General features: G+C 33.9%; 1 protein-coding gene across 1 annotated transcript in view; it reads left to right on the forward strand.

Moving 5' to 3' along the window:
- LOC143249576 (guanine nucleotide-binding protein G(o) subunit alpha-like) overlaps window positions 1-17,330 on the forward strand; it is an 88,813-nt gene that overhangs the window by 38,254 nt on the left and 33,229 nt on the right. The window contains exon 4 of the mRNA XM_076499683.1: window positions 1,968-2,128. Coding sequence (XP_076355798.1) covers window positions 1,968-2,128 — 161 coding nt within the window. The remainder of the gene's footprint in view (window positions 1-1,967; window positions 2,129-17,330) is intronic.

Consider the following 17,330-nt stretch of genomic DNA (forward strand, 5'->3'; position numbering starts at 1 on the left):
CACACTAAAAACCGGGTTTCGATACCCGTGGTGGGCAGAGCATAGATAGCCCATTCTGTAGCTTAGTGCTTAATTCTGAACGAACTGTTAACTAAATAGGACGTGAAATAATACATTTAAAACATTCACTGCTGATTTTGTCTTCCACAAAGTTTCAATAAATTGACATTTTATTTTTTACTATATTTTACCACGAATAATTAAAAAAAACACATTTTTCAAGTAATTAACAAGTAAAAGATGATTCATATATTATCACATTTAAACCACCGTAGGTAGGTCTATTAACATTTATATGCTTATTTAGCATAATAAATTCTTAGCAATGATACATTTACATTTCATAAAATGTAACATTCGTTAGTAAACGTTTTCTCAGAAAGGTAGTTATTTGAAAATAATTCCCAAAGTTGTTTAATTTACATTTCTTCTCTTTACATTAGACATTTCAAAGCACACAAATCGCCTTAAATGATAAACTCCAAGAAATTTGTAACGTATTTTAATGTAGTTTACTTATTATACTTAATATTAAGACATTTTTAGATATCAAATTTATGATCGAAAATTCAAATTTGTTGAACTGCTCCACGTAACTCAATTTTCATCCAGATATATAAAGATTACGTAAATTCTGCATATCACTTTTAAAAATACATCATTGAGAATATTTCATTTTGGGTCAGTGTACTGATGTTATATGGTAAGATACGTTTAAAACAATAACCATGTTGGTGTATGTTGGATTTTCGCGCAAAGCTATTCGAGGACTATTTTCTCTGGTCGTACGTTATTTGGAAGTTGTAGGCTAGAGGGAATGCAGCTAGTCAATACCACTCACCGCCAACTTTTGGGCTACTATTTACCAATAAAATGTTTTATTCACAGTCATCTTATAACGCTTTTATGGCTGGAAAGGCAAACGTGTCTGGTAATAAGTTTTGATTTCACGATCCACAGACTATTCATTGAGTATCCTAACCATCAGACCATGATAGCCAAGAAGCCTGTATATCAAGTGAATTACAAACATATAGCTGGATTTATTATTATTTTGCCATTGTGGCACATATAATCACTGACATGGTCTAGAAACCAGATACCTTTGCCAAATGTTCAAATAAAAACATTTCTTATTGAGCATATATAATAGAAACTCTATAAACAGCACTTTGGGACCCACAACATCGTGATTTTAGACAGTCAAACAACTTTTGCATGTTTTATCTGTACTAACATACTAAACACAGTGATAACAGTATCTTCAATAGTGTTCGTTTTGTTTGAAGGTAATCACACAGTTATCTATGCTCTGCCTATCACGAATATCGAAACCCGGTTTTTAGCGTTGTAAGTCCGCAGACATACCGCTGTTCCACTGGGGAGCTTCTTCAATGGAATACTATTCATTAAAGAACAACTGGTTTTATGGGTGTTAATCCAAAGAATTGAATAAAAAAGGGTAGTGGGTAGTTATTTCTAAGGGTCAAATATTGGATTTTTTAAAAACATTTTTTCTTTGGCCTTTTGTCTCATTATCATAATGTTAGAACTTTTGACGTGCAGCATGGGATAAACAGGTGCTAGTAATTATTATCACTTTCTTTAGGTTTAAATGTTTTCAAGTGATTTTAAGGAACGGATATTTAATGTTTTCTTATGGCAAAGCCACATCGGGCTATTTGCTGAGTCCACCGAGGAGAATCGAACCTCTGATTTTAGCGCTGTAAATCTGTAGACTTATTGCTGTACCAGCGGGGAACTATATATTTTTATTTGTACAAAAGAACTCCATTAATCATAATATAGATGGATTGAGATTAATTTTATTACTTGAAATGTATTTTTTTAAAAAATTAGAATTTTTGCATCTGGACTTGGATGAGCTTTTGATATGATAATCATAACAATGTTAAAACTAACGTGTAATTACAAGAATGTTCATACCAAGTATTTCGCTGTTGCAGGCCGACGCAAAGTTAGTTTTTGACGTAGTAGCCCGGATGGAAGACACAGAGCCTTTTTCTGATGAGCTTCTTGGAGCCATGAAGAGGTTATGGACTGATACGGGAGTTCGAGAATGTTTCTTTCGTTCAAATGAATACCAGCTAAATGACAGCGCGAAATAGTGAGTAAATATGTTAAATACACGTGTAACAACAACAATTATAAAGTGTGTATTGTTAAAACATTCTGTTAATAAATTGTTAAATATATATGTACCAGAACAATAACAATTATAAAGTGGTTCAAATGGTTCAAAACTTTCAATCAGATATAATCTATTGTACGAATTGGTCTTAAGCCAAAAGCAACTTTTTAATTAAATTAAACATTCCTGGATATATATATATATATAACTACAAAATAGTTATTATCCTAATTCAATACACTAAAACCTGTAAATGGTTAGTATCCGTTAAACCATCAGTGAGATATACTCGCTGAATGTTAAGATATGTATTTCGTTGTAAGCATAGTGCGTAGATAACTAATAAACAAAATGCTAAAAGAACACACAACAAAGTTATAATGTTTAAGTTTGTACCATTACTTGCGTTTATCACAACAACTTTCAAAGTTGAGAAGTTTTTTTTTCTCAACCGTTACGACTTTCTCTACTAGTTTATATATATGTATATAATAGTTTTTATTTCAAAGACTGGATGTGTAATGTCTGTTAGGTGAATTAAATCTAATAAAAATAATCTTTTCCTCTTGAATGAGTTTAACATTTATCTGTTGATATTGTATATATATATATATATATCTTCGAATCACCTTAATTTGTCTCTGAACTTTTAGAGTTACTTATGAATCTCATCTATCCATTAAGTACTTTTTCGATCGAAAAACTAATTGAATGATCATGCGCTGCTTCTGACTTAGGTCTTAGGAATGTTTCACTGGTACTTTCAGTTTCGAAAACCTGTGATCTGCAAGGAAAAGATTATTAGCTAATGCTCACCGAGAGCAATAACCTCATATTAAGGTAACAGTGATTTGACCAACATTGAGATTTCTTTTATATCTATCATCTTGGAATTCTCTTCTGAAAATAAATGTATTAAATTAAAACATCAGTTTTGGAATTTTAACAGTGTTGTTAAAGGCATTACGTTAGATATGTGTAGTTGGAAAAGAATAAACGTGGAAGTACAAATTAAACTTTTACTCATGCATAGGAATACTCAGTTGGTCTTCACATGCTGCTTACTGAACGAATGTTAATCTTACTAATTGGTTTATAGTAGCCGTGCAGGTGACTGATTGTGCTGTTTCTGGTATGTAACTTTAAATTAAAGGTGTAACTGCATTAAAAGGGATTCTGTGCTGTTCAGACTAAAAATAACAAACACTATTTCTCAATGAGAACCAGTAATTGAAAAACAAATGCAGTTGAAAGTAATTGTGAACATTTCCACTACTGTGTGGGTTCTATGTTTTAATACTTTATTTTGAATGTATTTTAATGGGATCCACTACCAACGACACTCTGATATCACTTATTGTTCTTTATTAAAGTAAAGGTTAAATTTTTGTGTAAAAACTGAAGAACATCTGTGATTGTGATTAATACAACCTAGTATTGACATTAATGTTAAAAATCGCATGCAACATTTTCTACATAGTGGGGAAATTCTTAGTGGTCAATATTTTTTGTAATATTTTAACTGTGATACTCAAACTGTATTAATCAGTCCTTTGCGCACATTGTTGTACTTATGGATTTTAAACGCATGAACTTAGCTGTTTTGTTATTCAACGTCAACTGTTTTAACATACTTTATTCATTTATTACATTACGTTCGTATGTTACGCACTCAAAGAAATGTTTTGTCAAATGGTTAATAAAACAAATATTGATGTTATTTTATTGTAAAGTTTTTTATGCATTGTAAGTGTACGTGTTCTGTGGGTACAAAGGATCATTAGAAGTTTTGAGTTCACGCCTTACCTGTATAAATATATTCTAAGCTCCCGGAGAGCGTAATATTTACTGTAAGTGCACTATGAATTACTTTGACATATTAGCGACGATTGCAGGTCTATTGTGAGACGTTTCGGCTATTTGAATGGAATTGAAAATGTACTTTTATTCCAAGTACAAACGCAAGTTCATTGCTTTCACCAGTACAGTATATGTTGAAAATATCGACATTCTAAATTATCTGGACAGAGTTGATATTTTTTGGTTAGATTTTAATTTCTTTTGAAGTGTCTTGTTGGGGTAGACGTGATGTTCAGTGTAATCATTATAAGGAAATGCTGAATGGTATGATTCGCAATAGTATACTTCAGCGTTACTCGCCAGGTAACATTTAATCCGTACAAAACGTAATTACAAGTATATTATGTCTAGGATAAAGATATATATACAGTTGAATTTTGTTATAGCATAAAAACCTAAAAGATATAAAAAAACAACAACAGAAAACTAAAATTTTAGTTGATTTCATGAGATCGAAAACTCTAATCCGGCATGGCTAGGTGGTTAAGGTGCTCGACTTACATAATCTGAGGGTCGCGAGTTCGAATCCTCGTCATATCAAACATGCTCGCTCTTTCAGCCGTGGGTACATTATAATGTGACGATTAATCCCACTATTAATTGATAAAAGAGTAGCCGAAGAGTGGGTGGTGATTACTAACTGTCTTTCGTATAATTTTACACTGCTAAATTAGGGGAAACTATTACAGTTAGCCCTCGTGTAGCTTTGCACGAAATTCAACAAACCAAGAAGAAATTAGCGAAATTGTAAAGCACACAAGTATCGTAAAGTGGTCTTTTCAGCACCTTATTGAAGTGCATCAGTTGTCCATAGTACATGATATTATTGTATGCTCTAAATAAATAAATTAGAAAACTGGAAGATCTTTGAACTACTTGTGAGTAAATTAAACCCAAATTTTCATGTAAACATTCAAAATTAGTTTGATTTCCTTCCGTTAGCAGATAATACATTTGATTCCTATTTTATGTGCTTCAAGAGACTGAAGTACAAACCAGCTTGAGATTCGAACGTTACGTGAATAGAATCGAGAAATGATTGGCACATCCCGGATCATGTCGAGATGGTTACCATGGCAACCCAATTTTGTTAGCTTAAACTGGAATGGCGGTGTTTCGACACCAGTGAAAAGTACAGTAGTTTTTCTTGGCCTCGTCCCAGTTGTCTGAATTCAGTACTTGGGTTTCCCTACACATCAGGATGGGATATTCTCTTTTTTACTGAAATTATAATATTTATCTAGTTTTGGTGAACAAATTTCAAGCTTTACAAACATCATGGCACATTCTTTAAGGTTATCAAAATATAAAGTTAGATTAAGAATGTAAGCGTAACAATATAAAAATTTTACTATAACATTCCATTTGTGAACTGATCTTGTGTAAAAGAAACCAGTATCCATCCATATTCGATGCATCTGCAATTTTTGTTGCACTTAGAAAGAATACAACACGATATGTCCAGTATCAATGGAAGTATGGCTTGTTTTAATATCGTCTAAGTGTATATATTAACCACTGTGTTATTATGTTAAAAAATGCTTCCTATTAATTCTCAGCTAACTCTTTTTATAGAACTACTAGGATAAAAATTATTGTGTAGTTCAGTTAATTTTCTGTTGTGATTTCCACAACGGATATTGGCTGTGCAAACGTCACTGAGTTTTGAACTCAATATGTGTGTGTGTACACACACACACACACACTATAACCATAAATTTTTAAGCCAAAACAAACACATTAAAATTGAACAAAAAAAAATATCCTAGGTTTTGGAGGTGACTGAAGAAGTAGGACCCACATTGCGGTGGGGATACATCGTATATCAGTCTTAACCTCCAATTTGCTATTCTCACATAAGAATATTAGAAATTAGGAAAGCAAGATGTGGGTGCCCAAGCTCACAACATTCCATATCTATATCACTCTTCGCTGCCTAGTTTTTTTTTATCTAGTTAACAACTTTACGTCGATAGTATCAAAATCAAGTTTCCATGAAACCAGGTTGTGTCCGACAACTTTGTTGTTAGTTTCATGCATCTGTATATTTTATGGGAATCTACGTTTCATTAAAACGATTCTGCTGCATATTGACAAAAACCGTGTAGCATAGTTTTCATCGCAAAATGCAGTGTCGTAATATTTTCATGTCCAAAGCGTACATCCTCTCCCCATAATTTTCCAATAATCCATCCAGCGTACGAAGACTACGACTTCTCAATGCCCGTTTAGGCAATCTGATCCATAAAAAGTCTATAGTGTCTTGCGATTTGAGCGTTATATTTTTATATAGTGTAGCATGAATATTCGACAGTTTAGTGATTATGCTGTGGAAGTACCTATGCAAACGAGATTTCATGGTTATGTTGGGTATTGTTGCTTGAGGCACGATGACGATTTTAACCACTGGTATTTGTTTGTGACTTTTTATCTGCTTATCATTGGTGGGGTACGACATGTTGCAAGTATCTTTCCAAGTCGAACCATATTTCTTTGTTTTCTAATACCATTAAGTACAAGGGATATCTTCGTCGGGGAATTTCTAAGTCCTCGACATGAGCACATCTAGATGATCTGGGTCTTGTGCATTAGTAGCCAGGAAACATTAAGTTGTATGGACGTGTTTGTGTTAAGGTTTGGTTTTAATACCGCCTTAATTGATAGTTCGTAGCTTATTTGGTTGTTTCGATAGCATTGATATGTTACTATAGTAAGATATCAAGGTTTTGTTTTGTTTTTAGCTGCGGTGTAGCGGTTCAAGGAATGGCTCTGAGTTTCTCAAGTGCAAACTTTTACCTCATATCTCCATCATCTCTTGACCAGTATGAAAACCAATTACAGTTTTGGATTCAGGAGGACAAACACTTTTGACTGATGTATTTGGCCACGCCCAAGGTCTTATAGATTAATTTACACTAACCCTGTCTAAAAGAATCTCAACTTGAGGATAGACTGGTCGAGATACTGATGAATAATCCAATCGAATCGTGTATACGCGCGTCCCACAGTTGTTATTGCTGGCGCAACAGAATATAGCAAATAAAAAGTAAATTGAAAAAAGTCTCATAGATTAATTTACTCTAATCCTACCTAAAATAATATAAAGTGCCGCAGCTATTGAGGGTTCTCTCGTGTTTTGCATTTTATAACTTTGTTTTTCATATACAGAACCTTTTTTAATACGTCGTGTTTTTTTTAATAGAAAATCAGAATTAGCGCAAACAACGTGATTTGACTTTGTAGTCTATTGAATATGACTTTTGGCCCGGCGTGGCCAAGTGGTTAAGGCACTCGACTCGTAATCCGTGGGTCGCAAGTTTGAATCCCTGTTACACTAAACATGCTCGCCCTTTCAGCCGAGTGAGCGTTATAATGTGACTGTCAATCCCACTATTCGTTGGTAAAAGAGTAGCCCAAGAGTTGGTGGTGGTGTTGGCTAGCTGCCTTTCCTCTAGTCTTACACTGCTAAATTAGGGACGACTAGCGCAAATAGCCGTTGAGTAACTTTGCACGAAACTCAAAACAAACAAATAATATGATTTTGATATTTTCAGTATGATATCAGGATATGTTGTATGGACATGACAACTTCGCTCAAAAATAAAGGAATGCTGATAACTCAAGATAAATTAACAAAATTTATTTTGTTCTTTAACATCATATGCTGTTGACTGTTCCTCCTAAATACGTTGAAACATCTACGTCACTGTACATGAAGCTTTGCATGTCATTGTTCTGGTTCAAAGTTAATAATTTACTAAATAGGTCTAACCTTGTCAGATGTTTTTCGAATGAGAGTTGAAAACATTGTTGGAGTGAGAACACCTAAATTATACCTAAGGTAGAGTGTTCATAGAGGTTTTCCGTGGTTTGCTTATCACTCATATTAGCCCGACATGGAAGGACATTACAACAGAATTTGATTACAAATTTCTATGTATCTTCGAAAAAAAAGTAAAATCTACGTTCACGTGTTTTACCTCAGTAAATATTCATGTATAGTGTCTGGGGAAAAAGGTTTCGTTGTATACCTAACGTCTTTATATTCGTGACCCACTAATATCTCAAGTAAGTGTTTTTACTTGCTGGATACAGATTCTTCATTTTTAGTATGCTTATAATCACCAGCCTAGTTATTTCTTGACCAATTACTTTCAAGTAATGGCATGGTTCTCTATAATAGCAAAATGTATTCTCTTTTATATTGTGAAATTCTATACATACCATTTGCACTTAACTTCCGATATATATGTATATATATATTATTAAAACATACTTTGCTGAGCTGAACACCCAGCAACACCTTTATAGTTCTAGCAGTCTTTTAAAGTCATCAGTAAAAGCTATTGTGTGGAAAGATGACATAGCTTTGATGTTTCATATTATTATGCAAAAGACACAAAAAATTACTAAATTTTTAATGGTTTTAATTTTTTAATCACCCTGGGAATTTCATAACTATTTTAAAATAAAAAACCGTTATTAAATTTGTATAAAATATTTTACTCTACATTATTTTATTTATTTGCATTTGAAAGGCTTCAAATTGCACTTTCATTTCAAAATTAATTTACTCAAGTGAGTTAACAAAACTGAAATGCTAATACCACCAAACGTTTCTGACTTTAGTCTCTAACATTTTTAGCGTTATATATAAAATGTACTTTGCTTCAAGAGTAAAAGATTTTAGCCATTGCTTATGGGTTACGTGACATAACTAATATTAAGCATATGACTGGGGCCAATGACCGGGACAGAAGTTTCTGCGAGCAGACAAAATCAATAAATCCTTCCATTACTAGTTTTACGCGGTGGCTTATTTCGAACGACAATGCATTACAGAAAGAGACGAGCACAGTGGAATAAGTAAAGTAGATATATTTGGTTGCTATAGTGATACAAATAACGATATGGAGGTACTATTTCAATGTATCTACCGTTACTATAGTAACTAGATATCGGAGATGTTTTAGCTTTCGTGTGAACGAACCAAAATAGCTATAGTTGCTATGCTTATTATATATTATTTTATATATACTAAAGTGGCTTATTCCCAATATAAAGGACGTGGCTATTCTAAAAGACTACAGTTTATTTTACATATTTCCTGTCTGACAGTGTTTTGAGAATTTAACTTTTTTCATTGTGATCGGTTAGCATGTGTATTTGGTATATTAGTACAAAATCATCAGTTATAATTTGATCGTGCACCTCTTTACACTTACTGTTCTGCTGTATTGATGTGTAGCTGTGTACTATTTTATACCATACCTTCTGATCAGATGAGACGTGGACGTGTATCACGTGTTACCCTACATTCTGATCAGATGAGACGTGGCCGTGTATCACGTTATACCGTACATTCTGATCAGATGAGACGTGACCGTGCATTACGTCATACCGTACATTCTGATCAGATGAGACGTGGCCGTGTATCACGTTGTACCGTACATTCTGATCAGATGAGGCGTGGCCGTGTATCACGTTATACCGTACATTCTGATCAGATGAGACGTGGCCGTGTATCACGTGTTACCCTACATTCTTATCAAATGAGACGTGACTGTGTATCACGTTATACCGTACATTCTTATCAGTCTTTGATGTTTTATATTCTTATACAAAGAACATATAAAATTGAAATTTTTAATCTCTTTAACTATTCTGACAATTTCATAATTACTTTTAACATTCAGACATTTATCAAACTGTGTAAGTATCACCATAGACATGTCATTCTTGTCTCTATATGTTTATTTAACTATTAGTTTTTCACTATGCAGGTTAGGTAGTTAGCACGCAGGATCACCTACAAAAGTTGAAATATTTTCAAAACTAGACCTAAACCTCGAGCACGTTCAATACGAAAAGGAATGCTAATAACTCAAGATAAAGTTGAAAGTAAATGTGAACATTTCCACCACTATGTGGGTTCTGTGTTTTAATACTTTATTTTGAATGTATTTTAATGGGATAGTGGTACCAATGTACCTTTAGGGCAATTAATAGATTCAAATTCTCAACCACAGACTCAAAGGAACTTCCAAACAAAAAAGGATTATCAAAACATAGATCAGATACCTTTCCTATCACACTATTCTCTGTGTAAGCATCATTAGCGTCTGAAAAGTGGTAGGTGTGTTACACATGTGAAACATCATGGCATTGAACTTCTACAAACCATCTCCAGCCCCAAAAGTAGTTTTAGGTCTACACTTGTCATGCATCTCGACCTCGCAGTATCAGTAAATCTGATCTAACGTGATGAACCAATGGGCACCTTCCAATGCGTTCAAACGTTCATCTGTTCACTTTAGTTGGGAGGCAAACCAATGAAAATAGCGCTCAATTTTTGGGTCTCGTTTTGAAAATGTTACAGTTTTTTTCATTATGTTATAGTTGAAACGATAAGTCAAAGACAGCGGAGGGAAAACAGCAAGATACATTCTCATCTCTTCAATAAAGTTCCGACATTTTTACCCAACAATATAAGAACACACGGCAACGTAGATAATACACCCTTCCTTCACTTTAATGTACAACGTTGAAAATAGATGTCATCGTTAATCTTGAAGAATTAGAATGTTTGTATAAGGTATCTAATATTGGTCTAAATGTTTATGCATTAGAGTTTCAAAAAAACTAACCTTTTACAGCAGTTATGAAAAAAATTTATTCTCCTTTTAGCATTCAATAACCTAGTGAACTTTTATATAAGTTAATAGTTTATTGTTTTGTTTCTTGTTAAATACAAAGCTACACAGTGGTCAGTCTGTGCTCTGCCAACCGAAACTAGCAATAACGATTTTAACGTTATATGTCCTCAGACATAAAATGGAGCTTCGGCGTTGGGAGGCAATTATTAAGTTGTATGTAATGACGTCAACATATAAAGGATATAAGGCGTAACACAACAACATTTTCCTATCTGGGACAATTATAAATTTCAAACAGCTAGTGCATAATATTTCAAGTTAACCTCGCTCCTCAAGCTGCATATATGAGAAGAAACCTGTTTCGGAATATGTTTATAGATATGCATGTGTCTTCGTACTTTGATTTTACTGTAATACTTTTACAAATATTACGTTCATTGTTTTTCATCATGTAATTACAGCTCCACTTAGTAGAGGTTTAAATAGTGCCTACAGATAGGAATAACTCGTGACTATGTTTTATTATAATTACTATTCATATTTCCCCTCGTGTTAGAGGCAAATACATTTAAGAAAATAAAATTAGAATGCTCATAAAAAATTACAAAAAAAATAATAAAATAATCCTAATGCTACTAAACTATCTCTCCGAGTGACGTAGCGGTGAACCTGTGGGCTTTTATCAGTAAAATCGGGTATCGATACCTGCGGTAGGTAAAGCACAGATAGCTCTTTTAATAGATTTATGGTTGAGACCAAAATAGACAATTGAACTACCTTGTAAGTCTATGCTATACATGTATAAACTCTAATACTTATCAAGCTGTGTATTTTACATGCTATTTCATTTAAAATATTTTTCCCTTCCTAAATCTTGAAGCTGCAGATATGTGTGAAAACCTGTAAAGAAAAGATACTGAAGTAGGCCGTGTCATAACTGACGCCGTAAGTGAGAAGAACACAGCTACGCCAATCGTCACTACAGTGATGTTTTTGGGGTCAGAACGTTCTATTTCGTAACCATAGCTATGACTAGCTAAGTAAAAACATTTGTCCTGATTAAGTTGGAGGACGATTTAGAAATCTATTGTTGCCCTAAATACTTCACTGCTCTGAAAGTATTTCTGATTTCATGACGAAAAATGCATATCTCGTTTTCAAAATTCTCTCTCCTTTCTCTACAATTGGTCTACATTGTTTAAAAATCTCGTTTTATTGGTATGTACGTCAAGCTCGTCTATTCTAATTTCCTTTTACAGATCAAATTAATTTCACGTTTTTATGTCTCTTGCTGTAACTTTAGTTTGCTATTAAAATGTGTAATTGAAATATATATTTTACTGTAGTAAATTATGAAATATAAAGTATGTTGTATTTTTAATGAAAAAGGACTATTTATAAAATTCATTTAAATGGTTACTGCATATTTCATTATCGAAATATCATTTTCATTATAGTATCAAAATATAATGGTATAGACTTTTAAAAATAGCATTTATTTATTTTCATAAAAGTATGCTTAATTTATCATGAGGACTGAACCTCAATGATAGGAAAAGCATAAGGAATTAGTTCTTGTAAGATGCATTGAAGATTATTTCTTTGTTTGTTAACCAAACATCCAAGATGTTGATGTTGTTTCTATTTTAATTTTGCGACGTTAATAATTATGTATTTGTCATTTGTTTTACACTAACTTAAAATACTTGTCCTCGAAACTTTACGCTAGCCGTCCTTAATTTAGTAGTGTAAGACTAAAAGCTAGTATACACTTGTTATAAGTTACTACAAGATTAGCTACACATTTGAGCTTTAGCATCAAATTTCCAAAAGCTCAACCGAATTCATTGAACTATATATAAAAGCTTGCTCTTCTTTTTAAACAAACGATCTTCTGAGTTTTGTTTGTTTGTTTGTTTTCAATATTAGTTTTCGTACACTTCCTGTCTGAGTGAGTGTTCCCCTTTCTCGACTCAAAGGCTATCTGCAGTACCCGAGGTGCCACTAACAAAATTTAAATTGTCAGTCCCTAATTTAGTAGTACACGCAGGCTAAGACTAATTTAGTAGTGTAAGACTAGAGGGAAGGAAGCTCGTCATCACCACCCACCGCCAACTCTTGGGCTACTCTTTTACCAACGAATAGTGAGATTGACCGTCACATTATAACGCCCACACGGCTGAAAGGGCGAGAATGTATAGCGCAACGGGGGATGCGAACCCGCGACCCTCAGATTACGAGTCGCACGCCTTAACACACTTGGCCATGCCGGGCCCAAGATTTGTGGAATCTTCTTATAATTCTTAAATAAAAATAGAAAAACTTTTCGTCATTTCAAAAAAAAGAAGTGAAGGACGTATAATAAAAATCTCAGGAATTGCATAAACGGGAAAAGGTAAATAAAAATAATGTTTTAAATGTAAATTGAAGGTATTTTGCAGAGATCGCTTGTGACTGTATTTCTCCATGTATATTCTGATATTTAGTTTAACTTAACCTACTTAAATCACATTAATGGTAATAATATTGTGTTTAGCTACCTTTCCAAAGTGACCTTCATGTGGATCTTAATTTAGAATCGATATCAAATATCGATATTTTATTTTTGTATGTATTTTAGAGTTCACTGTATTTCATTTTCCAACATATAGATCTATGTAGTGACTATTGGTTTAGTATCTTATACGTTCACCTTTCTGACTGGCATTTCTCTGCTTTCTTTCTTATATTTCAAATGTCTTTATTATTATTTTTTGAAACCTCAAAAGGAGCTTGCATGGCCTAGTAGTTAAGACGCTTGACTCTTTAAACTCAAATCTTTCTCACCGAACATGCTTCCTCTTTCAACCGTGGTTGCATTATAATGTGTGGTAAATCCTACCATACGTTGGTAAAAGATTAGCTCAAGTGTTGGTGGTGGGTAACGTCGACTGACCGCCTTCCATCTATATTATTACTGCTAAATTAGGGACGACTATTGCATATAACTCTCGAGTAGTTTTGCTCGAAATTAAAAACCAAAAACTAACGAACGAAAAAAAATTGAAATGTCATTCCACTGAAAAACACAAGAACCAGAACAGTCCGTTACTAGTCAAAATTGTAATAAAAGCTATTAAATATATGGTTGTTTCTCGTTGGAATACATTGTCTTCCGAACAAAAGAATCATAATTCCATCTACAAAAGTTACCTCCAAACTAAATGCATTAGTATAATAAAGTCGTTTTTTTATGTTGAAATAGGAACAACGGAAACCAAGTGTTTCAGACATGTATAAATCATATTGGATGGATGAAGTTTAATCAATACGAAGAGTGCAAAAATGTGTAGGAAAGCATCATGTAATATGATCTTTTTCAAGGTCCATCACCACCAGAATACGACACTATTCTTAAGACGAAATCATGTGTTTCATAATAAAACACCTGGCATATTCAACTTGTTACTCGATATCATTGAGAATCTGACAGTTTAGTTGTTTGGTCGTAATTATGATCTGTAATTGTTTTTATACGAGTGGAACGAAGTTTTCCAACTAAAAACCTTATGATATAATTGAATAACTTAGTAGGGTCTTTCTTGAATTAGGACTAACCTTATATTTAGTCAAGAGATTTACTCTAATGTTTTCAGAGAAGGACAGCTATACATAGTTTTAACATTATGATAATGTGATTGCAAGCATAAAAACAAACAAAAATTATTAATTTTGCTCATAAAAAGTATGTTTTTTATTAATTAAAAAGAGTGAAATTGCTCTTTATTTCTCTACTTGCGATGTTTCTCTATAGGACCATGTGTTACTTTCACTAATTTATTTTCAAAAGTGCTGCACTGGAGTGGCATCCAAAAATAAATAAAAATCGTATGAAATTTTGTTAATGGTTTACTCGAATGAAAAAAGGGACAAATGTGTCATATTTTATTTTTAATTATAAGCATCTGGTGAAAATGTGAAAATCGTTTCTATTAAATTATATCAAAAAATAATAAATTACTTTTCATAAACTGGAATGTAGTAATAACGAGTGAAATACAACGTCACTCGGTATTAATATTAATTAAATTGGTGGCAGTTTAGTGGTTAGTTTTGAAACGTTTCCTACGAAAACTTGTCTGATCACTAATTTATTTCTACTTAGTTTTTTAAATAATAGAGTTGTTTAAAATTGTATTTTTTTTTCAGTTTTAAGCACACATACACAAATTCACATTGTGAGTGATATAACAATATGTTGGTAGTATATAAATGAAAATCCGTCTCTTGATTTTCTCAGTCTTCAGAGCTGTTTGATAAACTGCAACCGAACATGAAATCTTTAATTATATGTGATTATCTTGCTACTCGTGGCGTCAGTGCTTACGTGAGGTGCCAGAGGCTGGTAGGGATGACAGTGCATGGTGGATGTGAGCGATTTGCAACCTTGTGTAGTAATCTCTGTTGATATTTTTCTTGTCCAAAGACAGAAACGTGCCAAATACTTCGTAAACGTCAGGTCTGCGTTTGGCCTATTTACCTTCGTTTTGTTCCACTTCGCGCAGCAAATTCAGCTGCCCAACTTTTTCTGTACATTCGAATGAAGAAAAATAAAGTTTTCTGTGATGGAAATCGGAGGTGAAACAGGAAAATCGTGACCTCTACTGGAAATCTCCATAGACACAGAATAAATATTTCGCGAAGTTAGGGGTTGCATATCGCGTAATAAAAGTTTTTTTCAGTATCATACATATAAACAAGAGTTTCGTTATTATATGATATATACGAGGTCTGTTACAAAATACGCGGACTGACATCATAAAACAAAATGTACTTTATTTAGAAGTTACAGGTCTGGGACCCCTTCAAAGTACTCTCCTCCCCAACGCACACACTTATCCCAACGGTGTTTCCACTTGTTGAAACAGTCCTGGTACGCTTCTTTTTTAATGTCCTCCAGCTCCTTCGTCGCATTTGCCTTAATCTCGGGAATCGTCTCAAATCTTCTTCCTTTCAAGGTTCTTTTGAGTTTGGGGAACAAGAAAATATCGCAAGGAGCAAGGTCAGGTGAGTAGAGGGGGTGGGGAAGAACAGTGATCGAGTGTTTGGCCAAAAACTCACGAGTTCTGAGGCACAAATTTCGCAGCAACGCGGTGCATCTTCAATTTTTCGGTGAAAATCTTGTAACAAGATCCAACTGATATCCCACATTCTTCAGCAAGCTCCCTGACAGTCAGACGTCGATTTGCCCGCACCAGGGTGTTGATTTTATCGACGTGTGGGTCGTCAGTTGACGTGGAAGGACGTCCAGGACGCTCATTATCTTCAATGGACTGTCGACCATCCTGAAAATGTTCATTCCACTTGAAACATGCCGTACGATTCATAGCAACATCACCGTAAGCCGTGTTAAGCATAGCAAAAGTTTCAGTCGCAGATTTTCCAAGTTTAACACAAAATTTCACAGCAAGTCGTTGCTCCTTCAGGTCATTCATTCTGAAATCCGCCAAACGAAAAAATCGCACTTCACTTAAAACCGCGTAGCTAATACACAAATGAAGATACCTGCAATCGGGAAATGGCGTCGTAATCAGCTGATCTCTGCGAACCTAGCGACCCCAAGCGGATTCCCCTGGAACCAACTGGAGCCGCGCAATTCAAACAGTCCGCGTATTTTTTGAACAGCCCTCGTATATATTTAAAACACTTATAAAATATTAGTATGATTATAAATTTAAGAAGGCTTAGCATTATAAAATGTAAAATATTTATTATAGTAGTACCTACAAACTTCCTAGGGTTTACTTTTAAATGTTTATTACGGTAATGTTTAAAATTATGAATACTGATACTGTGCGAAGACTAGGTTGTGTAATATTTGCTTCCTGTGCACTGGAATCTTGACGTTTGATTGCGAATTTTGTGGAATAGTGAAAGCCCCTTCGTTACTTTTCAAAGTATATACGCTAATTTACGTAAACCTGCACAAGGACTTTCTGCACTAGTCGTCCCTGATAGTGAACTAACAGGATGACAGCACCCACCGTTATCGAATAATGGGGTTTAACTGCTCCTCTTATAGCGCACCCCCGGCCTAAATTGAAAAAAAAAGTTCTTTTTACGATAACGGAACGCGAACTCTGAACCCTCGAATTCAAATTGCGGCATTTTAACAAGACACACGTTCCGCCTAGGAATGGCGCATTATCTGTGAACTGTCTATGAATATCGAGAAACCTTAATGTTAACAAGTTCCATGAGCCATGGTGAATTCTTTTGGTTAACATTCATTCTACAAATCACGCCATCTTTCTAAGCAACAATATCAATGTTGTGAAATAGCGTGTTCGCGCTTTATATAAGGATAACACTGTAAAGTGAAATCACAAATGAAAAGTTTTTCGATCTCGCATTGTCTTTTAAATATTCGGTTACGTGTATTAATTTTGTTGTTTTTTTAAGAGTTGGTTTTATTATGATGAGCCAAGTGTACTGTTAAAGAGTTTCATTATATATCGTCCATGAACCTTTAACTCACAGGATTCTATCGGCCGGAATAAAAATTTACTGTTAAAGGGTTTCATTATATTCTGCCCATGAACCTTTAACTTATAGGTTTCTAACGGCTGGAAGAAAAATTGTCTTCATTACTATTTTAATTTCAACTTTGTTTATGTCGAATT

Source organism: Tachypleus tridentatus, chromosome 1 (assembly GCF_004210375.1).
Source record: "Tachypleus tridentatus isolate NWPU-2018 chromosome 1, ASM421037v1, whole genome shotgun sequence".
In the NCBI taxonomy this organism is placed as follows: Eukaryota; Metazoa; Arthropoda; class Merostomata; order Xiphosura; family Limulidae; genus Tachypleus; species Tachypleus tridentatus.